The following is a 23,391-nucleotide window of genomic DNA, read 5'->3' on the forward strand; positions in this document are numbered from 1 at the left end:
GAAAATGGATGAGAAGTAAATCATTGTTCCTCAGCTGAGAAATAAATCACTGTTCATTTGGTTAAATACCCGTTAAAAAGTTCATTTGAGACAGGCTTAACCAGTTTTGCTTTTGCTGCTCTACAGCATACATACAGGCTATTAGCTGTAAGAGTAAAATTGGATTCCACTTCCAGGTTTGGACCAAAAAAGGATCAAGCGAAAAAGGTCGAGGTCAGAATTCCAAGCTGCCACCCAGATTTGCCAAAAAGCAGCAGCAACAGGCAGCAGCTGCAGCTGCGCAGCAGGCACAGGCTCAGGCACAGGCTCAGGCACAGTCTCCGTGTGCAACGCAGACTCCAGGTCAGCCACAGGCTTCTGTTCAGCTTCAAAACCAGGCTGCAGGAGGGACGGCGGCAAGCACGGAATACACAGTGTCAGGCAAAGTTCTGCAGAACACCCAGGCTCACAATGGTCTAGGAACTGAACTATGGGACAACAAGGTGCCTGCTTCAGCAGTTCTAAATGACATCTCCAAAAAATGTAAGTATTGTCGTTACTGGACACTGTTTGCTCTTTGTTGATGTCTTGCTTGTATCTGTAAAAGTATTTTGTACAGGGAGTAGAGGAGAGCTGTCCCAGGTGTAACACTGTAACCGAAGAATACCCCTGAAAAGAGATTTTTATGGAGTGATACTACTCAGTATTTTATGTTGTTGTCACATTCTTGTCACCCTTCAAAAAATCTGTGTTACTAGACTTGAGCAAGCTTCAAAATGTGATGATCCCACTTAATAAAACTACCTAGGGAGCATATTGTTAACTCCTGAATAGGCTAAAAATTTCTGAACTAGAACCTGGGTAATCAATACATCTAAAATTTAATTCTCCTCAGTCAGTTGGTAACTTCAGTCAAATGCATTTGGCAACTTCAGGGTTTTGTCTTGTTTTGGTTTAGGTTTTTATTTTTTAACTCTTTTCTCACTTATCAGTGGGACCCATTAGTCCACCTCAGCCACCTTCAGTCAGCGCTTGGAACAAGCCTTTGACATCTTTTGGATCAGCTACATCTCCAGAGGTAAGGGTGAAAGGAAGAAAAATAACTCGTGCACAAAGCTTACCTAAATTATTTATCACTGGGATTGGGTACAGATTATCCATTTAGTCAGGCATCCGCATACTGAAACTAGTGTTTGTAGGATTCCATTAAGTAGGGAGATGGTACAGGAAGAGCACAGGACACAAGTGAGTGCTTTTATTGATTGCAAAACAGAAAAAATGTTCTTTGTTAATCAAACCTTGACCTTTCACAGCTTCTGTTGATAGCTGCTATGCAGTGTATATTTTCAAGTTAAAATACTGTCTAGTTTGCATGTGAACACTTGGTACAGTTCAGTAACAGAAACAGGATGCCTCCAAGGAATCAAATGGTTTTACGTCCCTGCTTTAAGCAGAGATGCAATAAGCAGTAGATGTCTTCTAACCACAGGAGCTCTACTTATCCCCTGGAATTTTCATAGCCATAACTACTGTATAGTCCTGTGGTTTAGTTTTCTTGGGCTGTATTGGCCTTCTTGACTTCATTGTTTTAAACTGTTAAGGATGTCTTTAGTCTCTTACAACACCATTGTGACTGCATAAGGAGATCTATAAATCTTTAGTCTTCTATTGTTTCTCTTGAACATTAATTTTGAAGTTTTGGGAGAATATTGTGAAAATTAATCTGGACGTTTTATTATTGTACTTGTCTTTCTCCTCTTCTCTACCAGTTCTTCTTGATCTTGTTTAATTATTTTTTTTATTGCTTTTTCTTTTTTTCCTCCTCTTGAGCTCTTATAAACAGTAGGAAGTTGAGGAGGAGGGAACGTGCTTTCATACATTGTTTATTCCTCTTGCAAATCTGTTGCAGTCACAAATAATGCTTTTGCTATGGTGTTCAGCTGAATGTATTTGGTGCTCTTTTTTGAACTAGTGGCAATGTACTGATGTAAAAGTCTTTTGAAACATGTTAAATGCTTGCCTTTTATTTAGGGAACAAAGCCTGGGCAAGAAGGTGGAGTTGAGCTTGGTATAGAAACTATTCAGTTTGGAGCCCCAGCTTCCAGTGGCAGTGACAATGAAGTTGGCCCTGTACTTTCTGAGAAGTCAACTGACAAGCTACCAGAACCAAAAGAACAAAGACAGAAGCAGCCGCGGGCTGGACCCATCAAAGCACAAAAGGTAAAAGGTCATATCTTAGAAGTACAAACTTTTAAATAGCGAAGAAATTGATTCAAAAAGAGGTTACAAGTAATTGATTTAAAAATGGAATAAAATACTCATTCAGTTAGGACTAGACCTATAAAAGTTGCCTTCCACATTTGTATTTCCTAAAATAATCAAGTGGTTCTTGGAGAGAAAATGAGGAAGTGCATGTAAACAACATCCTAACCTAGCAAAGGTCATCCATTGACCATTTGGAGCAGGACAGGCTAGAGCAGGAACATGGTTATGGATTTGTGATAGCTTTGTTGGGAGAGTATGGATGCAGTAGGGTGTTTTTGTTTTGTAGCTTGGGTTTCTTGGTTTACTCCTGTGCTTGCTTTGCTCAGGCTTTCAGAGTAGTCTTGGCGCAGGCTATTTCTATCCTGGCTCTGCCTCCAGTTTCAATTTTTCCTGCCTGCCTTCTCCCCACGTACCACCACTCCCAGCCAATGGTGGGTGCATGGTGCTCGTCTTGGTAATCCAGCTACAAAACTAAGCAAAGTAGTACATCAAATTGCTGGGAAAAAAGTGTTTTGGGGAAAGAGAAGAATGTTAGAGCCACTGATGAGAAGTCTCTAAGGCACAGATGTCTAGATAATTAATTTTTTGTAACTAATCCAGGAAGAGTGAATAGGTAATCAGACTTAGCTCAATTAAAATGTTTCTCACTCATCCTCCAGAGATTTAGGTATTCTAGTCAATCATCTTGTATTTCTATTGTTACGACTCACAAGGAGTAATACTTTCTCCTCCTGTCATTTAGATTACACTTAGTGATCTTTAAGATTATTGTTATTACTTTCCTCTTAGCAATTTACCTTTTGAAGTGCGACCATAGTGTCTGGAGGAATTTCTTCAGTTAACTGTTATAGTAAAAAGCATTTGGAGTGAAGTATGTCTGATGATCCTGACTGCTGCATTGCAGAGCTTAGGCATTCACTTCTACAAGTGCTTCCTTCCTTCCCTCTGAAGGCATTTTCTAGTCTTTACTGGCCTCTGGAGGGTACCAAATACCTTAGGGCAAACTCCTGCCCTCTCCGAACCCCAAAAGCATATTTTAAAGGGTCTTTATCTATTCCTGAAACAGATGGCTTGTATTTATAGAGACAATACCAGCAGCTTCTGGTTTTTAAGTATCAAAGCCGAAGCGATAGGATTGTAGGGACTGCCTTTAAAGAATTTTTGTGCTGCTCTGTAGTGAGATGGGCTGAGTAGTCTGAGCCAGAAAGGATATACCTCTTCAAATAGAACATTCAAGTTCCCTGAGGTCCTTCATTCTGCTTTAATTCAGCTGCACAAAAAGGAACTACTGAATTACAGCAGCTACTTTAGCCATAGTGATTACAATATAAGGCAACACTTGAATGTGGGTGGTTTCTTGGTTTGTTTTTTTTTATGGGTATTTCTTTAGTGCTCAGTCACTAGGAAGAAATGTTGCCACATGCATACATTGAAACATCAGCAAATGAAGGCAGAGTCTTTTGTTCTAGTTTGCTGGAGCCCTGTAAAATTCTGAGACTCTGAAAATTAAAGCTACCTGTATTTATATAAAGTCTTGTGGCTTCCTTACTTTTTTGTGCTTGTAAGAAAAGTCCATTTTCTATCAATTTTAATTAGATCTTAGGTTAGTTGAACTGTGCCACTTCATGTAATACATCTTGCTTGAAAACAATGTTGGAAATTTGTAATGTTCAGAGGGGATGCATTTCACGTACTTAGTGCTAACTTATTCTCAGTTGGTTTATATATTAGAAAATACTTACCTGTTGGGAGAGTTTTGTTAGATTTAAACAAAATTATTTTAAGCATGTGGGAATATTCTTGTGGGGACGTAAGGGGAAGACATAACTGACAAGTTAACGCTAACTTAGCTTCCAGACTTGAGTCCGGTAGAAAACAAAGAGTATAAGCCTGGTCCTATTGGGAAAGAGCGTTCTTTAAAGAACAGGAAGGTGAAGGATGCCCAACAGGGAGAGCCTGAGGGACAGGAGAAGCCATCTCCCACCTCTGTCAGAAGTCCAGAACCTGTCACTGCAAAGGAAACCAAAGCAACGAGTGAACTGAGCACGGAAATAGGAACAATGATATCTGTGTCTGCTCCAGAGTTCGGAACAAACACAAAGGTAAGAAAAACATTGAGAAATTACAGAGTGCTGTATGTGAAATAAGATTTCCATGATTTAATTGACATTTGGTTGCCTGCTGGTGGTAGTTGTCTGGACAGCAGAGCCCACTGTATAGCAGATTTGAAACAAGTAGGTACTGCTTGAATTTTAGCAGTTCTTTGGAAGTAGTATGAGGATGTGCTGTCTGTCATGCTCCTGTACAGAGATTGGCTTGGAAAGTTTTAAAGACTTCTGCTGTCTTTCGAACATGAAAACCGTCCTGATGCTTTTCTTGCTGTGGAGAGTGACACTGGAGCCTGGTATAGGCAGATTCTGGGAACTCAGGTCTTGAGCATATTTGTGGTATATGCAAGGTGAGAGCTCGAGTTTCAACAGAGAACTGCAGTAATGTGCCCAGTGGTTGGCTGAGTGCATGGATGACCTGAGGCTGTGAGTTAGGGATTGTTCTGTGGGGGGAAAAAAAAAAAAAAATCTTTGAACTAGGAATATGCTAAAGCATTTGATGAGGCTTGTTCAGTTTATCCTAAGGCTCTGTATGTCAGTTCCTATTGGCTTGGAAATTGTCAAGGTATATCCCCTCGCAGGACCCCTTCAGGTTATGCAGGACTCATGGTAGTTGTCTGAATGGAAGTCCTCTGACTTCTATCCAGTGAGGTGGTGACTTGTTGTCAGGTTTCATTGTTCTACAGCTCCGTTCTTGGCTGTGATGCATTGATAGCACTGCGTTGTTCATGGAGAGGCTCTCCTGCTTGCCTAATGGCCTGTTTAGAGACTGTCTTCACTTCTGGCAGCTGTGTGTCTCAATCAAGAACTGTGTGTGCTCTTTCTCAAATGTAGAGGCCTTGTAGTTGGAGTAGCTCCTCGTTAATAGTTGCACCTGCCTTGGTAAAGGGAAAATGCGTATTGTATGTTTGCAAAGCAGTTAAGAGATTAGGCTCGAGTTTGTTCCATGCTGTCTCAACCTGTCTTTTCCTTGTCTTAAGCAGAAATCTTTTGACACCATTTAGGAAAAACTCCTTTGCAGAAGTTTCACTAATAGTTGAAGAACCTGAAATGCAGATCACTCATGATTTTATCTGTTTTTAAATCTGCAGCTTGTTTGTTTGTTTTTAAGGAAAAATGAAGTAGTCTTAGCAGGTTTTTGCCAAGTTGCCCTGCAAGCAGAAGATGCTATTGCAATTAGATCATGTGCATATCAAGTGTTAAGGGGGATATTTGTTTCCTATGTATTAGCTGCAAACTTGATTTTGAGTGGAATGGCAAATAAGTATGAAAATGCAATGCTGGGATTTCTCATCCTTCCTAGCAGTTTTTGTCTTCTGAGTAGATGTGAATGGTAACAACATAAGCCAGAACTGGATGAAGTGCTGCTCTTGTATGCAGAATCAGAAGCGCACGCTGTAAACACCAAATTTTTCAAATATTTGGTAAGGAGGCTATTTGTATTTTGCTTTTTCACCATCTCTCAAGCTTTAAGATAAGAGAAGGAGACTCCTTTTCTAAGCCTCCCACAGAATAGGAAACATCCTTGATTATTCCAGACTAACTTGCTGGTGAGTAGCTCTGCTGAAGTAAATCAGTATCATGTCTTCTCTGTAAATATTTGAAAAGAATGAGATCTTCAAAAGGGAGGTCTGAATTTTGTGCCTTTCTGTCCCTAGGTAAATGCAGGTTGCTAAGGTGCTTTGAATTAGCATAGCATTAAAATGTCTTCCCCTGAGAAGGAGGCTTGACCGAATTGAAAGGAAATCTTCCAGTTTGTGCTGGATTTGCAAATTTCCAACAATCTCCTTCTTGCTTTAAGTGGCTACTAATAGAAGCATTTAATACATGCTGTAAATAAGCCTAAAAATTCCTGTCTCCATAGTTCTAGCTTTGCTTTTGAATTCCTTTGCCGTGAGTAGTTCTCTGGGCATCACTAAATTTTCTAGGAAAGGGGTGGTTGTGTTTTGTATTTAATTCTATGGAAGTTGAACCAACAACCTGCAGATGTATTAGAGAAGTTGAACTTAATCTGGATTTCACAGAAATAAACCCATCTTGCTACTTTTTAAAGTGCCTTTTAAAATAGCTTTAAATACTGAAATAGCTTTATATACTGTTCCAGTCCTGGAACTGATTTGTATTGCAGCAGCTTTCTCATGTCTTCGCAGCATTGTCTTCACTCGTTAATGAGGGAAGAAGTGACAACATCTTTAATCTGTTGTTTGAATGTCAGGTGTTAATGTTGTTAGCAAACACAAATGATTTATCAATGGACAGTCATCTTTCTTGGGAGACTACTGCTGAGATACCAGCAAGGCACACTTTCTTTAGTGTATTTGTTGATTTTAATGTTTATGAGAGTCAAGTTAGCTGTCTGTGTTCAGAAGCAGAAGCTTTGCAGGAATACGTCATCCATCCCAAAACAACCCTCTTAATAACAGCGTGTGAACTTAACCATACAGGTCTGTTCTACCTGAGAAACTGCAAATATAAATCACCTCATATTAATGAGCTGTTTATCAGGAATATGAGTGTGATGCTGTGAAGCAATTCCAGCTGGTTTTCTTGGGTTTTGTAGTATTTTTGGAGTAAAACCAAACTGTTACACAAGTGTCTGGATTGGGTGAGACACCTTTAGTGTTCCCTCAGCCCTCCATCTCAAACTAGTTTTGAAGCTTTCAAATCACAGGAGTGATCAGTAACTGGTTGTGGATATGGCAATGAAATGTTTGTGTAAGTAGTTGATAAAGATTTGTCTTTTGGAGGTGATGTCAAAAAGGACACTTGCTTTACTTTGAGAGTATGGTTTTTGAGATGGTTCAGTGTCTGACAAGCTTTCTGGGTTAGATGATTTCCATGAAGCAAGAGCAAACCAAACATTGAGGAAATATTAATGATTTGTAGTCCCCTGCTCCTTTGTAGCAAGGTCACCTCTGAGGTCTACTGTATCCTTTTGCTCACAAAGTCACAAGTTTGTGATCTCTTCTTTTTGAGCAAAGTAGGTAGTTATAAGAAATTTGCCTGTTTTTTCTTCAGATGTAAGTACCCTGTAGGTAACTTCCAAAAAACATGTACAGCTTTTGCTATTATTAATTATTAATTTATATCAACCTATTCAGTTGGTTTCTTCAGTAAAAGTTGTACAGAAAGTTCATTTTAATTGAACTAGGAAAGCTTATGGTGATGGTCGAGATGTAAAAGACTCTAGACTTTATCAGTAAATGAAGGATGATGGTTAACCAACCTATGACTTACGAAGTGGTGTTCTTACAGTTGAATTTCTGTCTTACCTGCATGTTTGGGATGTAGCTCATCCTTGTACAACAGCTCAGCATTGCACATATGCTTGTAAGGGCACCAGAGTTGATGTGGCAGTTTCGTATTTAATTTTCTTCTAACCAGGAAGCTGGTGAGTTACACTTCATTAGAAGGACCTTGTGATTAAAGCAGCTTTATGTGCTTGCTTCATTCTACCCAAAGGGAAGTTACCCACTGGATTCAAAGAGTAGCATGCAACTTGCAGCTTGGTAGTTTGGAGTGTGGAAAATGTGTATCTGGTATCCCACCAGTTTAACAAGGGAAATAAATAACTACACAGAGAAATAGATTTTCTGTTTCCATCATAAATACAACAGTGTGCACGCTGTACCCTCTCTTACCCTGTTATTCTTGAGCTTGTTTTTCTAGGCTTTTAGCAAAATAAGCTTATCTTTTTAGGAGGATTCTTTGTTACTTGCTGGTTAGTATCTTGACAATTCAATTGCTGTGTTAGGAGACATTGCCATAGGCTCCAGCAGTGAATCAAATGTGCACTTTTTCATAGTTTATCATACTGGCTGAATGCCATCTCTCTTGTGCTTTCAAAATCATTGTGTTGGCAACACCAGGCACTCATCAGCAATTCTGCTGCTAATTTATCCTTCAGTTACCTCTTGGTGTTTGGTTCTATAATAGATAGAGCCTGTCCTGGGCTTGCAGTGGTTGTTGGTGGATGAGTCTTGGCTAATTCTGAGTTGTTTGGTCACACGGTTTATCTAATAGTCTCTGGGTCAGATTCTGATAATACTTGAGGTTCTGATAACACTTGTTTGTCTAGAATACAGTCAGTTTTAAATATCCATTCACAAGAACTAAAAAACAGTGCTAAACGTGGCTTTAGAGAGAAGTACCAGTGCATTTTTTTTCATTATAGGTCATTCTCTAGAGAGCTGGCAGTGTCATCAATTAGATGCTTTGATCAGGGAGTTTAGAGTTACCACATCAACAGTCACTGGCTACATCTAAGTCCATGAAAATGTTATGTTATGGTCCACTTAACTGTGATAATAAATAAATAAACTTCAAGGAAAGCCTCTGAGTAAATTGGAGACTTCACCCCTTTTCTTCCTTGAAATCACTGCCTGGTGCAGAAACTGGGAGGCAGACTTTCACTGTCTGGAGAAACTGTGTCTTAAGACTTTGAGACAGGACTTAAAGAAAATCGTTCAGTCGAATGGCAGCCATCCCTGCGTTCTCTTTTTAATCTGGAAGGCCTTACTTGTGATAGATTTACCCAAGAGATTCCTGTTTGTTTAAAGCTACAGAAAGCTTTTGGCTAATATATTTTGCTTTTTGAATGTAGTGGGCTAAAAGTGCCTAGAGGTAGCTAAAGCATCTAGGGTGACAGATGATAACTGGTTACACCACCACACTTCCATATGCCTAGTGTCCTGGCACTCCATCACTTCGCGTATCCTTGATTTAAAGACAGTGTTTTGGCTCGTCTCTAGGCATATGTTGTAAGGTCATGAGGCAGACTATAATCTCCCCCAAATTCTCCTGACCTCAGTAGTAATTCAGCAACAAGAATTGCTGGACATGCTTTCCAACAAGCTTTTGGGGATGAAACTCTAGCTTTCTGTTGCATGATAAGCTTTCCTTCCAAAGAAAGGATGACCTGTCCAAAAAAAACTTAAAATCTGATTTAGGTAAGGGAGATATTTTAATGGAATTATTTTTCTTCACAGGAGTCTGTAACAGACTACACTACACCTTCTTCTCATCCTAACACAGTGGCTACTAGCAGTACAAAAATGGAGGAGACTTTGGTGACGAACGTAAGTCTATTTGTAGTGATCGACTTGACTTGGAAGACAAGGAAATATTTTTGCACTTCTTTAAAGCACAAAATACTGCCTTCAGTAAACAAGTCACTAGAGTTTCTTTCATGATAACTAGCCGTGCACTATCCAATAGTCTTACTCTGAAGGACAGTTGGTTCATTTAATATCTGTTCTGGAATTCTTCAGATATTTCCTTATTTTGTGAACTACCACTATGAGCTGAAGAGCACAAACTGGAAAACATCTAGGGGCGATTAAAAACAAAAAAGAAAAAACAGGGATAAACGTAATCAGTGTGTTCTCAGCAGCAGTTGGGGCTTGAACCTGGTATAAGTAGCAAAGGTCTGTAGGTGAGTTTGAAGAAAGGCTTTTAGAAACAGAGCTGTTTAGAACTGTAGCTGGAAATCACAGTGCTTGCATGTGAAGGGAGCAGCTTAATGGTTTTTGAAAGCATACAGCAGGATTTAAATTGTTCAATTGCTATAGAGATGTGATATCTGCAGTCCTCACAAAGCCGATGATGCTGGCTGTGTGCGTGTGCTGGACCAATTGAGAGGACCAGCTGGATTGTGTGTTGTAGCAGAGTCAAGTTTGTCTTGAGCTTGCTGGTACCAGGCTGGGGACTTGGATCTTGTTATTTTTGTTGTTTGAGTAGCAGAAATACAATTGACTCAGCATTGAGTCGCTTGTTGTTTGGGGGAAGGAAGAATCAATAGTAGAATCTCAAGATTTTACAAATATGTCTGTGAATTCCATCTAAGAAATGCTTTTAAGCTTACTGCAGCATCCTTTAATGCGGTTTTGAAGCAATATTGGTTGAACTTACTCTTCTGCTGGATTTTCTGGTGGTGTTGTGGTTTGTGCTGTTGGTGGTTAGTGGAGGAGATTGAATTCTTTTGCATAAATGGTGTTAGTGTGTGCTCCGTTGTGGCAGGTTGGAGTTGGATTTGCAATGCAGGATATAGGGGCTCCTGGCCACAAACGATCTGTGCTATCATCTGCTTCAGAGCTTCAGTATCTGTCTTTTGAATCAGCCTCATCTCATCAATAGGTGGAACTCTGTTAGCTGTGCTCTTTGAGTGGAGAAAGAACTGATCAGAAGGAGTAGGCTGGCCACTGCAGTGTTTTTGATGCGTTCCATTTAGAACATCAAGGAAATCCATCAGTGTTCTCTTCCATACAGATAGAAATAGCTTTCTGTCAAGTTTATTTCCCTGAGTTTGACATCTTTCATCTTTTGAAAGAGAAAATAACTGAATTCAGTTATTGGATGACAAATCTGTTTTGATTTGTTTCATGGTCCTATGACTTTGAAGATTTGTAGCTTCCTCTGTTCAGAAACTGCATCTTAGAACTTGAGAGGTCACCAAACCCCATGTACTGTACTGGTACGGAAGGGGCCAAACTTGGCTTGGGAAGAATTTTTTCTATACCGGGAAAGTAAAATGGTGCTTCAAAGTAAATCCCAAAGCAGCTAATTGGTATTTGTTTATGCAGAAGACAAGGATGCTTCAGAACCCTAGTCTTGAGCGTCTCTTTTAAAGAGATATAAGAAGCATCTCAGCACCTGCTGAACGGCCTTTTCCCACCTACTAAATTTTCACCTTATTTTATCAAAACCTCCCTGCCAAATGCTCAAGCCTTGAAGAAGTTGTAGCTCACTTAATAAAGCTTGAGCTTTGCTTTTCTGGGGCTTTCGTAATAGACGTAGTTAGAATGTGATGTGTGTTGCCTGCCTTTCAGGTGCCCCTGCCCCACACCCTTCCCCTCCCTAGGAGGGAGACTCTACAACAGAGCTCCAGCCTAACTCCAGTTTCTCCCGCTACCGTCGACCTCACCCTCAAGGTATGTACCACATCCCTCTAAGGGTTGTTTTCTTGCATGCAGGGGAAAGTTAATGGAGAACTTGCTGGTAAACCTTTTTTTAGAGCCTTCCTTTGTTTCCTCTGCTGAACTGCTTTTGCATATAAACGGATGGCTGAAACACAAGACTGTATCAAAGGATGCATTTAAATTCTAAATTTCTAACCCCATTTTGCATTAACACTCGGCATCAACCAATCTTGGCTCCCACTGCCCTGAAAAAGGATCCTAGCATTTTAGCGTTGTACCATAGTGCTCATGACAAACCATCGGAATCCGATTTATTTTTACCTTTTGGTGTGTGTGGCATAAAGAAAGTTGCTCAGTTTGGTATTAAAGGCTACAAAGAGTTGCTTGGTAAGTCAAGCTTGATTTTCGTAGCTGTAAGATTTTGGTGCAGTGATCCTGTGTTTTGAGTTGGATGGCTAAAGTTCTACATGCTGCAATGTAGGTGGCGTGTTGGTGACTGAAAGGCAGTTTGATCAGCTAGTCAGAACATGCTTTGTTGTGTTGTAAATGTTCCGTTGTTTTCTGCTCTTCAGTGTAGAGCAAGTGTGGAGAATATCTTGAGTAGCTTTTCCCCGTTCTGATGGATTTCAGATGGTGTGCATTGTATAACTCACTAACATAGTAGTGGTCTCTAGCTTTGCTACCGTATCTTTAGAAGTTTTTGGTCTTGGGGTGTGTTAGGTCTGCTTTGTGACTGTGACTGCAGGTGACTGAACTAGTAGAAACATTGCTGCTTCTAGTGTTGAGAGTGACGTTTGAAATTAGCTTCTCTAAATTTAAACAAAAAAAAAAAAGCTGAGAACAGGGAATGGGTGCAGAACTAACACTTTGGAGAAATTTACTTGTCAATCCTGGTGAGACTTCAGTCTTGCCAGCATGGTTTGACAGCTGCTTGCTCACGTTCTCTATGGGTGATAGCTATTAATGATCTCGTGTTGAATCTTTGCTCTTCTTTTGTTAACACCTTTTTTCCTGGGGAAAAAAAATGTAACCACTTTAAAACAATAGACATCCAGGTCTGAAAAATGGGGAAAGGGATGGAGAGGGATGAGTAAATTAACAAAAATATCTGGTTTTCTGTTGCATTCTTATGTAACAAATTATCATAATCTGACTTTCTGGCACCTGAAAGTATTTTTCTGAAATAGCAGTTTCGAACTGGTTAGCAGCTGGATTCCTACATAATACAGGTAGGAACATTACTACGGCACGATGCCACAAAGAATGTGATGCTGCTCAGCTACAGAGCAGCCTGCCCTGCTCACTTGTGTTTTGTTCTGCAATTCTGGTGTCAGCGGTTTTATTCATTTCTCAGTGGATGATAAGTCTTGGATGCGTGATAACAGAATATATTGCAGATAGGTGTTTTAAGGTACAAGTACTTTGTGATCAAAAGCTGAACAGAAACACATTTAAAATTAGCTTTGACTCAGTGTTCCTTACTCCAGCTGCTGGAACACTCCCTCCTTTTTGTAACTGTTGAAGGCAACAAGCTTGTTTTGAAGCACACTGACACGGTCACTTCCACAGAAGGCCTTCTGGCCCAGGCAGAGCAGAGCTGCTCTTTCTCTCCTTGCATTTGATATAATCCTTGCTTTTAAAAGGTACTTTTGGAGCCACAGAAAGCAAAGCATTCCCTTCCCTCTTTTAAAAGAGCAAAGTCTCTAAGCTCTGCCTCCAGAAAGGGATAATCCTCTCTCATATCCTCTTTTTTCCATCCCCTATCACAGAAAGCTATCTGTGAGGAGGCTCAGATGAGGAACTCAGTCAAAATTGTTCCAACTATTTCACATCATTCTGCAAGGGTGTAGTATGTATATGTGCTCATCTGAGAAAGCTTGTTGAGCACTGTTTTCCTTGCACCAACTTCACTAAAGAAACCTTTACTAAGGTAGACATCCCGAAAGCACTTACCTGCCACTGCTTTTGCTAGTTAGGATGCTGAGAAAAATAGAAGTCCAAAGCCATCTCAGACTGAAGTGCCTGGCTCCCTTTATGTTCCAGAGTTCAATCTAAAATTTCTGTGTAGGCACCAGAGTCTGGAATCCGGCATTTTTGGCTTTCTTTTGCCAGTCACCTAAACATTGGTTTACATAAGGATATTTGCCTAACCATTTTTCTCCAGTTAACTTCTTGTGTGGTTAGTACTGGAGCGTTAATGTGATGCGAATGGCCCTGATGGGTCAACAGTGAAGCAGCAGCCTCAAGCAGCCATGATCTCCAAGCTGTGCTCTCCTCTTCCCAACTGAGCAGCAAAATCGTACCACTTTCCACAGCCTCACTTACTGTAGAGCTTTTTACTCCTTCATATGTGATCTGTAGATGGTGCCACATAAGCACTTACAGAATACCAGTCTCTCTTGCATCCTCTTACAGTTTAAGAAGTTAGAGATTAAGGAGCTCTCTAAAGGGAAAGCTATTTGAAAGTTTGATAAATATGAAATTTGAAACTTGAATTAATTGGTAGGGGTATGGAATGACCTGGCATCTTGCTATTGTTTAGGTTTGGAAGACAAAATTCAGTATGTAGACTCCAGCTTTTTTGCTATTACTAGTTTTTCCAGGACATGCTGAAACTTGATGAACATAGGAGAAGCTTCCATGCATTCTCTGTTCAGATGTCCACAGATATTTTCCTCATCTCTCTTCATACCAGTGTGGTATATTTATTATTCTGTCTTACCAGAAGCCTGTGTTGTGTTCAGAAAGGAGCCTCTAGTCTTACCTGTGCTCCACGTTATGCAAAATCCTTTCCTTTTCCATTTTGAAGTTTGCCTTGTCTACAAGAATTAGAACCAATTTGGAGGAGAGTGTTGTGATGGGGAAACTGAGTATGAGTATGTGATTGCTGGGTAAGATAGTCTCAAAAATGGAAATAGGTTATTTATTTCCAAGTGATTTAATGTACAACAAAGTTTCTCTCCTTCCCCCTTTCCTCTTTTGAGGAATGCAGAGCTTAGCTTTCTGTATGGACGTGTATTGACCACATTACCCACTTCTTTGTGTATTGCTCTGCTTTTTTATCACGCCTGAAGCATCTAGCCAAATAACAGAAATTGTGTTTGGTCTGCCCAGACTGTGCTTAGTGCAGTTAAATCTGGATAGTTGAAAGTGTGACTTCAGGAGTCTGTTAGTCCCAGTTAGGGCGCTCTACTGATCAAGGCAGCAAGGGCAGATTTGCTGGTAAGGGTGCATTTGCCCCTTTACAGATACCTTTAAAGTCAGCATCTGGCCTTAAGAAGCTCACAGTACTCTACATGAGGGATTACAGCCTCTGGCATCCAGCTCTGCTCACACAAACTTTCCATTTCAAGGGAAGAGGACAGTTGGAGGTTGTAGGGATGTCCATGGACTGTGTTTGAGCACTTAAATTGATGGGTGTGGTCTGAACATTAACATTTCCTTTTCACTAGTCTATCAAAAGTGTCTCAGTTCAAAGATACAGCATTGTGCATCTATTCTAGCAATAATTAGATTGTTGGCTGCATTAAGCAATAGTTCCTTCCACTTCTGGTGGAAGAGAAATGTGTACAAAATATTTATTGGAAGCTCCACCTTCCTTGCTGTGCAAGAATTCGTTATAATAGAAACAGAGGAGTGTGAAGCGTCTGTAGCACTCATGTAAAGCAGTGTGCACAAGCTGGGTCAGCTCACGATCACATTTTGACCAGCAGTTGCTTTGGAAATCTGACCTTGACTGCTCTCGGGTTTACTGAAGTGTGCGTTAGGTATTTTTGGTGGTCACTCAAAACGGATGACATAGCAAGAAAGTAAGGAGCTGCTTCATTTAAAAGGCCCAATGCTTCTAAGTGGAGGACTTACGGAAATATCTGGATTCTTTTGTACCTTTCTTTAGCTTCCCATGCCTTTTGCTCTCCATGTCAAACAAAACCAAGCCAAATTAGTGGGTGAATTCTCTTTTGAGTATTGAATGTTAAGATCATGAACTGTGCACGTGTGCAGTTGGAACAGATAAGAAGCTCCAACTTCAGGCCATATGCTTTTTGCATGAACAGAGTTGCACGATTACAGTGATTTTTAAGAGGCTCGCATGAAGCCTGAGTTGCCTTTTGAACTAAAAATAACTGTTAAAAGTTGAAGACTGACTGGTTGAACTTCCTAATAGATGAGGAAATTTTGTTTTCTTTTTAAATAGATGGAGTCTGCACGCAAAGCATGGGAGAATTCCCCAAACATGGGGGAGAAGAGTTCACCGGTGACATCAGCAGCGTCTCCCATAGCTGGTGGCAGCAGCAGCAGCAGTAGCAGCAGCAACGCTGGACCAAACAGTGGTACTTACAGCTCCTTCTCTAGTGCATCGATGCCTCCTATTCCTGTAGCCTCAGTTACACCAACAACTTCACTATCAGGTACTGGCTGTCAAGATTGCAGTATCGTGTTGTACTGTTCCTTGGTTATGTGTTTCAAGAGACCAGATTCCCACCACATTTAATGCACAAGACTTCTGTCAGCTTTGCAAGCATGAAATGTCAGCTCTGAACAATAGCTTCCCAAATATCTCTTAGTTAACAAGGAGATCCTTCCCCTGATTCACTTCAGTCAGCTGAAAAGAATATTGAGAGGACATCTCTGTTTATGCTATTTATGTGGACTTGAAAGAGGAGGTAAACTTCTCCTCTTGGCTCACTTAATGGTTTTATTTTGTTCATCTGAACAAAGGGAGGGAAATAAATTTGTTTGGTTTTTTTCTTTCTAAGCAGCTGGTAGTTCTGACAGCCACTGACTTCCAGCAGACAGCTTCAAATTTTTGTCACTTCATCCAGCCTGTTACAGTACTACTTTTCATTTGTGCTCTCACTTTCAGACTCGAGGCTTCAACAGCTCATAGCAAATCTCCCTTGTACTGGGGAGAGCAAGTGTCCGACTGCTCTCCACAAGCAGTGCTGGTTCCCACCTTGGTTCTTTGCAGCAAATGAAAGATGCTGGATCTGATTAGATCTTCACAACTAGGAATATTAGAGTATATGTCAAAATCTCAACTGAAATGGTTTAAAACTAAGTTTCTTTGGAGCCAGCCTCTCGACCATGAGAGTCACAGCCACTGTACATTGCAGTATTTCGTTGGATAATTGACCAAGATGTATACTTTGGCACTTTTAAGTCCTCCTGTGCTTGAGAAGGGAGAAGTAACTTAAAAGAATTATTCTCCCTGTCCATGTTGCAGTGATGGAAACGGCTGCATTAGTTTTCAGTGTTCTTTCCTAGTAGCACCTTATGCTTGCATAGATGTCCCCAAACTGACTACTGGGAGATGAGGGTTTGGAGTGTCTTCAGCTGTTTTACAATACACTTCTTGTTTCTCTTGTAGGAGCTGGAACATACACAACCTCTTCACTGAGTACAAAGACTGCAAGCACCTCAGACCCTCCCAACATATGTAAAGTGAAACCACAGCAGTTGCAGACAAGCAGCCTGGCTTCTGCAAGTCACTTTTCCCAGCTGAGCTGCATGCCATCCCTCATCGCCCAGCAACAGCAAAGTCCCCAGGTCTACGTGTCTCAGTCTGCAGCAGGTAACAGTGTTTGGCTGAGAAGCCGTGTGGTTGCTTTATTGGAGTTACAAAGCTGGAGAAATGAATTTAATTCTGGTTTTATCTGCAATAAGGACAGAATGATGGCAGCATTTTGTGAGCAAATATTCTGTAATTGTCTTAATCTAAATAGGCAGTGTCTGCTATAATGATAATGTCACGTTGTTAGTTCATTGAGGAAGATAAGTTTGCACCTCTTGATGAACCTTTTTTTCTTTCAAAATTTTAAATCAGTATTCAAGACGAAGAATGACTTAATCTTGATGACTTTATTAAGTGCCACAACAGCTTATAAGCATGGCATTTTTCTTAAAAGATTAAGTTCTACGTATAAAGTCATGTAGTTTAGGTTAGTTAGAGCTTGTTCTTCTCCTTTCATCACTCAAGTGTCTTTTTTGGCCAGAATCTGTTGCTTTGTCTCCTAAGAAATTCATGGGACTGAAGATGCATGTGCAAGACTGATAGATTCTGGGGGTGAATAGATGCCAAAGAAAAGATACCACAGCTTATTATGCACCCAGCTGTTCAGTTCTGGTTCTTATCCCAGTCTCTCTGGTAGTTGTCACACTGGAAAGTACTGACAGCGGCTGCATCTCTAAATCTTGCTGAAAACTTGTTTAGCAGAGAAATGTTTGGAAACAGATACTAATTGTATTCCTCTTCCTGAGGTACTGCAGCTCAAATTCCAGCATTTTATATGGATACAAGTCACCTGTTCAACACCCAGCATGCGCGTTTGGCACCACCTTCTCTGGCCCAACAGCAAGGCTTTCAACCAGGGCTTTCACAGGTATTTGGGAATTTTTTTTTCTTCCTGTCCTTATCTACATTAACTGTAAAACTCTGCAAATGGGGGCAGGCAAGAGTGGGACTGAAGACTGCAAAAATGAGATCATACCTGTCATTGCTATTTCATACTGGTGTATTCAAGTTGCTCTCTACTGCTTCTCTACTGTGATTGAAAACAATTGTCATGAAAGTTGAGAGAATAAGCTTTCACTCAGTGTGCTTTCATGTAAAAGTGCACGTTCATATGAGGTGTTGTTGGTACAAAGCTGTATGGATCTTGCACGGTTGTTTTGTACCCAAATCTAAATGATTTGTTCAGGTTCTCCTGGTTATTTTCACCAAAAGCATAAAGCACAACATGAAAGTATTTTTTGAAACAGGTGAAATACTGGCTTTCCATGCAACCTTGAGGTTTTAATTTTTTCTCTTTACTTTAAAAGATGTTACACTAATCCTGGCACACATTTGACTGTAGCTTTTCTACATGACTTCTATCCTGAGATATTTAATGGTTTCTTCTTTCTGCAGCCTGCTTCAGTTCAGCAGATCCCCATCCCCATTTATGCACCTCTGCAAGGACAGCATCAAGCTCAGCTGAGTTTAGGAGCAGCACCAGCTGTGTCACAAGCCCAAGAGTTGTTCAACTCCTCCTTGCAACCTTACAGGTAAGTAGCACATGTAAATTTATTTCCTTTTTCGGTGGCAGAAATTATAGAATTTGCTTCCCTGCAGACTTGTGTCTTGTGTTCAATAGGTACCTCATCTTCCTGTCTTCCCCAAAATCTTTCATCTCTTCATCTGCCTGAAAACTGTATGCCAAGTGGGCAGTCTGCATCTGCAGATAAAGTTGAAAAGTTGTGGTTGAAAAATCATGCCAGAAATTTGTATCTCTGGAAAACCAGGCTAAAAAGCTGGAAACATCTTCACTCTTCCGTATGAGGAGAACTGGGCGGGGGGGGGGGGGGGATCTGACTCCTTAATTCAGTATTTTGTATTTGTTGTTTTCTGATCAAACCAGCACTGGAGCCTAGAAACACTTTTGAAATCACAATTTGAACCCCACAGGTAAGGTAGGGTGGTGGAAATTTCATTCCCGATGCACAGGGGATAGGAGATTACATTTTAGAACAAATGCTTTCTGTTTGCTACAAGAGATGATAATAGTACCAGTATATTTCAAGTGGCATTGAATTTGTCTGCATACAAATCAGCATGCAGAGAAATTTACACTGTAAGCCTTTCCAAAGTGTCCTTGCAGTTCCTACCAGAAATTATTCATAGTGGTATTCTGACAAATGTTAGTTTCACTTTAATTACTTCTGCAAAGGAACGTCTCAGAGGTTTTTGCAAGTGCATGTAGAACAGCCTCCTTGTTGTGATGTAGAAGGCTGAAGCCAAACAAGGTGGACTCAGCAGGGGTTTAACTGAATACACACGTATCCTGAATCCTTTAACCTGTAAGTCAGTCCTCTCTGTCCTGAGCACTTTTTGTACTGGAGGAATCCGTTTCTCCAGATGCAGTATGTGACTTTAGGGTTTATCAGATCAACATGTGTTATATAGCCATAGTGTTTTCTGTCTGGTACTACAGGCTTGGCTGGCTGACCATTGTTTGGAAGACTTTGTTGGACCAAATATTGCCTGTTCTTTCATAGCTGACAAAAAATGTTACAAACAGTTGGCTAGTTGCAGAAACACAATCAGTCTGGCATGCAGTCCAGATTAAATAAATGCTTCTGGCTGATCTGGTCATGTATACACCAGTATGAGTGGACTTCGGGGTTGTGCTGTTAGTAAGAGGATAATACCTTTCCCACATCTTTAAAGGTGCAGAGGGTTTTAGGGTTTAAATAAAAAGCTTAGTCATTTTTCATGTGGGCTTTAGTAGCATCTGTTATTTTGTTGTGTGCAGAATAATTAGAAAATCTACCCTTCTTGAGTGAAAATGTGGATAATCTGGTGTTCTAATTCTGTTTCAGCAATATACTCCATGTTCTTAATTTTTTGGTGACCGTTGATCTGTTTTCATTTTTATACTTAACGCTCCAATCTCTTGCAGGTCCCAGCAAGCTTTTATGCAAAGTGGTTTGTCTCAGCCATCACCAGTGGTCCTGTCTGGTACGGCCTTACACAACTTCCCAACAGTGCAACACCAGGAGCTTGCGAAGGCACAGTCAAGCCTGGCATTTCAACAGACTTCTAATACACAACCTATTCCTATCTTATATGAACATCAGCTTAGTCAAGCTTCAGGACTGGGAGGCTCTCAGCTTATTGATACACACATTCTGCAGGTAGGAAATACTCCAAAATGCTGAAGTTCACAGTGTTCACATCATCTGTATCAAACCATCACAGTGGTTTGATACAGATGATGCAGTAATCAAGTATTGCCTAGCTTGGGATAAGCCTACCTCTTCTGTAATAATTCCATGGCAGTCAAGGTGGCAGAAAACTTGAGACACTTGGAAGAGAATGTGCTTTTAATTTCATAAAGGTGTATTAGAATAATCTCTGGAGTGAAGATTGTTCTCCAGAATAGAGGAATCTTTGCACTTATCAAACCAGAAGCTCCAATAGTGATATATCTTTTATTGGAGGTGACAAAAGGCTACCACTTGCTAATGATGTGCTTTATTACAAGCTGTTGTGTTTTTAAAGTAATGGTGTCTTTCACTCTTCCTAGGCCAGAGCTACACTCACCCAGGCTTCAAATCTGTATTCTGGGCAAGTTCAACAGCCTGGCCAGAGCAATTTCTACAACACCGCGCAGTCTCCCAGTGCTCTCCAGCAGGTAAACTATGGCATGGTAAATTTCCTAAATTGTATTCTTCTTAAAAGCATGTTGGTGAAGGGTGAGGGGTGGGGGTAAACTGCAAGACTTAAAAATTGATAGGAGAGAAAAGCTACTGCAGAAGTACTGCAAAAATGAGTTACTGGGAATTTGAATGGCCTGCAAGTTTATATTGATCACTTGTCTCTGGCCTCCTTAAATAGTTCACTTTCCAGTGACAGGCAAAGATTTAGTAGGTTCAGTGCTGTTGCTAATTGGTTGAGGTGTATGCAGGCCTTATGGGAGCAGGTATCATGGTGGAGAGAGCCAAGTAAACCAAAGGTGTTTTATGCAGCTTAATTGTTAACACCAAATTTCACCTGAAAAGTCAGAGCTGCCACATGTCAGTGAGATGAAATATATAGGAAAAAAAAAGTCAGGAGATAGATGATCATACAAGCAAATAGGACAGCCAAGTCAGTGACTACATCAGGAAGTTTGTAAAAATAACTCAGATCATGGTAAGTTCTTGGCATTCTTTTATGAAAGTTCTGTTGGTTTGCCATGTTCAAGCATTCTGTTGTATTTACAGCATGCTGTCTAGTGGCTTCCTGGTTCAAGTTTTGATTTTAAGTGGCTTTTTAAAAACAAAGTTTGCAGTGGGCTGGCTTATTATAGTAGCCTACTTCATACATGTGAAAAGTTGCCAAGACAAATATTGAGAAAAGTCTTCAAAAATTGGGTCTCAACTGTTGAAACTATAGCGTAAAGTATTAAGGACCTTTTAGAAGGGTTAATGGTTTTAATGTGTTCAAGTATGGCTGTTGTTACGCTTTTATTCTGCTATAATTCAGAGCAGAATCTTGCTAAGTTTTCTCATCTGGAGAATGTCCTATGTTCCTGTAGTCACGCAGTACAATTTTGGAAGTTTGGGATTAATGGTCAGACTAGGAAAAGCAAGAATTCCTGCTAGTCAGGTCACTGTTATGGTATTTTCATATGCTTATCACTTCCATTCTGTGATGTTTGCAGCCCACAGCATTCCCTGTTAATGCAGACAAGTGAGAGGCAAATGTGTTTTTGTTTTTTAAAGCTTGGGAATGCTGGCTGCTGGGATTCTTGAAAAGTAAAATTTAGCTGTGATCCCAAACAGTGTCCTGATGACTAAAATTATTTGAAGCTTAAAAGAAGGGGGGAGACGGGAAGCTGGCTGTTTCATTCTGCTTTTATTTCCTGAAATGAATTACGTTTACTTATCCATGTAAGGAAATCCCATTGTGTGATGTTGCAGTTAGGAGTTAAATGTTAACTTTTTCTGAAATGCAAAGACCAGAGATGATCTTGAAGGCCCCTTTCAACCCAAATCATCCTATGAGTCGTTAAGCCATTCACCCTGACTAGAACTGAAATCACAGAGCTAGTAAAGAAACTTAAATAATGACCCCTGTGTATATGTTACTGGTGATTCTGTATGTTTTTCTCCCCCCAGGTGACGGTACCTTTACCAGGATCACAGCTTTCTTTGCCCAACTTTGGATCTACAGCACAGCCGCTCATTGCCCTGCCCCAGTCTTTACAACCACCACTACAGCACACACCACCACAAGCGCCAGCGCAAAATCTAAGCAGACCTGCACAAGTAACCCAGCCTTTCAGAGGATTAATCCCAGCAGGAACTCAACACAGCATGATAGCTGCAACTGGAAAGGTGATAACGTACATAAATCTACAATACAAAAAATAACACAACTCTGTGCTATTTAATAGTACCAGCGTGGCAACCTGTGTTTGACTCTTGCGCCATCTAAAAACCTTCCTTGACCTTAAAAGTTTGGGAGAGGAGAATAGGAAAGCCAGCTGAGATTAGTCCCTTAGTGATGGGCTCCGTGCATCTTGTGAAGATTTAGCTAAGTTTATGTAGTGGCTGGCTTGCTGCTAGTCCACTTGCACTGTAAGAATACTTTGTTTAGTAATGACTTTGTGGACTAGCAGGGTACTTTAGTCATGTGGGATGCCACATAGAAGGTAATACAGAAACCATTGTCAGAGCAGCAGGCAAACAACGTTACAATGTCAGGGCTGGTTTCTGCTTCTGTCAGTGTTTTTCTGGTCTCATACTGGAGCAAATTGCCAGATTTCACTTGTGCTTCCAAACCACCAAATGCATTGAATTCATCTGTAATGCTGCCACCTGCTGTATGGATTTTTTTTCTGCCATATACCTGTTGCTGTATCGAATAGGGAGTGCTTGAGGCTTAGGGCAGATCTAATCTTCACTAATGCTGTCCTGTCCTCCAGGTTGATTGATGAGTGTCCCAGAAAATTCCAGTCAGGTAGCTGTGGTGAAAAACATTGCAAGAGAAGCTTATGCATCCATGTGTAGATGACTCTAGCTAACTCCCTTCTACGTTTGTAAGGGCGCTGTTTGTTTTTTGTTTTTTTCTGTCCTGACCTACAATCCAAGAGTGAATGTCAAAAAATGAAATCTTTCTGATTCAGCAAACTGGCTTCCATTCACGTGGTCTCTTATCTTAGATGGAATTACAGATTTGTAGGCTTTGGGGATTTTTGGATAACGTACAACACAGTGCACTTGCAGTGCACTTTCAGGTGGCAGTGATTGGTGATACTGAACATGAACACTGCTATAAGCTTTCTGTCAGATTAGCAGGGTCTTTTCCTGGAGCAGGAAGTAATCTGTCTCTGGAGCTGCCCCTGAAAGTCTTACAGCTTGTGGCCTAGATTTTAGGGTGCTTTAGAACATAAAGCAACCCTGCGGTCCCAATGTTTTATAGCTGTGATGAGAAAAATCTCTCTCAGGAATTAATTCCCTGTCTTGGACAGTAATGGCAACCAGGATTCTAGATCAGATGGATCAGGTTTTCATGTTGTCACCTACCAACAGAGTGATTTTGCACCATGTAGTTTTCTAGCTTCATAGGTTCTGGCCAAAAGTCTTTCACCTTTACA

At 40.5% G+C, this 23,391-nt stretch overlaps 1 protein-coding gene across 8 annotated transcripts in view; it reads left to right on the top strand.

The window, feature by feature from the left end:
• PRRC2C (proline rich coiled-coil 2C) overlaps positions 1 to 23,391 on the top strand; it is a 69,870-nt gene that overhangs the window by 39,247 nt on the left and 7,232 nt on the right. For 3 of the 8 annotated variants that reach the window (XM_084291294.1, XM_084291295.1, XM_084291296.1), the window contains exons 20-32: positions 177 to 522; positions 972 to 1,057; positions 2,011 to 2,199; positions 4,095 to 4,346; positions 9,341 to 9,430; positions 11,180 to 11,281; positions 15,465 to 15,678; positions 16,638 to 16,841; positions 17,537 to 17,649; positions 18,177 to 18,313; positions 19,708 to 19,942; positions 20,335 to 20,457; positions 21,911 to 22,129. In XM_084291294.1, the coding sequence (XP_084147420.1) occupies positions 177 to 522; positions 972 to 1,057; positions 2,011 to 2,199; positions 4,095 to 4,346; positions 9,341 to 9,430; positions 11,180 to 11,281; positions 15,465 to 15,678; positions 16,638 to 16,841; positions 17,537 to 17,649; positions 18,177 to 18,313; positions 19,708 to 19,942; positions 20,335 to 20,457; positions 21,911 to 22,129 (2,310 nt within the window). The remainder of the gene's footprint in view (positions 1 to 176; positions 523 to 971; positions 1,058 to 2,010; positions 2,200 to 4,094; positions 4,347 to 9,340; positions 9,431 to 11,179; positions 11,282 to 15,464; positions 15,679 to 16,637; positions 16,842 to 17,536; positions 17,650 to 18,176; positions 18,314 to 19,707; positions 19,943 to 20,334; positions 20,458 to 21,910; positions 22,130 to 23,391) is intronic. The other 5 variants (XM_084291297.1, XM_084291299.1, XM_084291298.1 and 2 more) reach the window with 5 other exon arrangements.

The sequence above is a fragment of the Netta rufina genome (assembly GCF_964035555.1).
Source record: "Netta rufina genome assembly, chromosome: 8".
In the NCBI taxonomy this organism is placed as follows: Eukaryota; Metazoa; Chordata; class Aves; order Anseriformes; family Anatidae; genus Netta; species Netta rufina.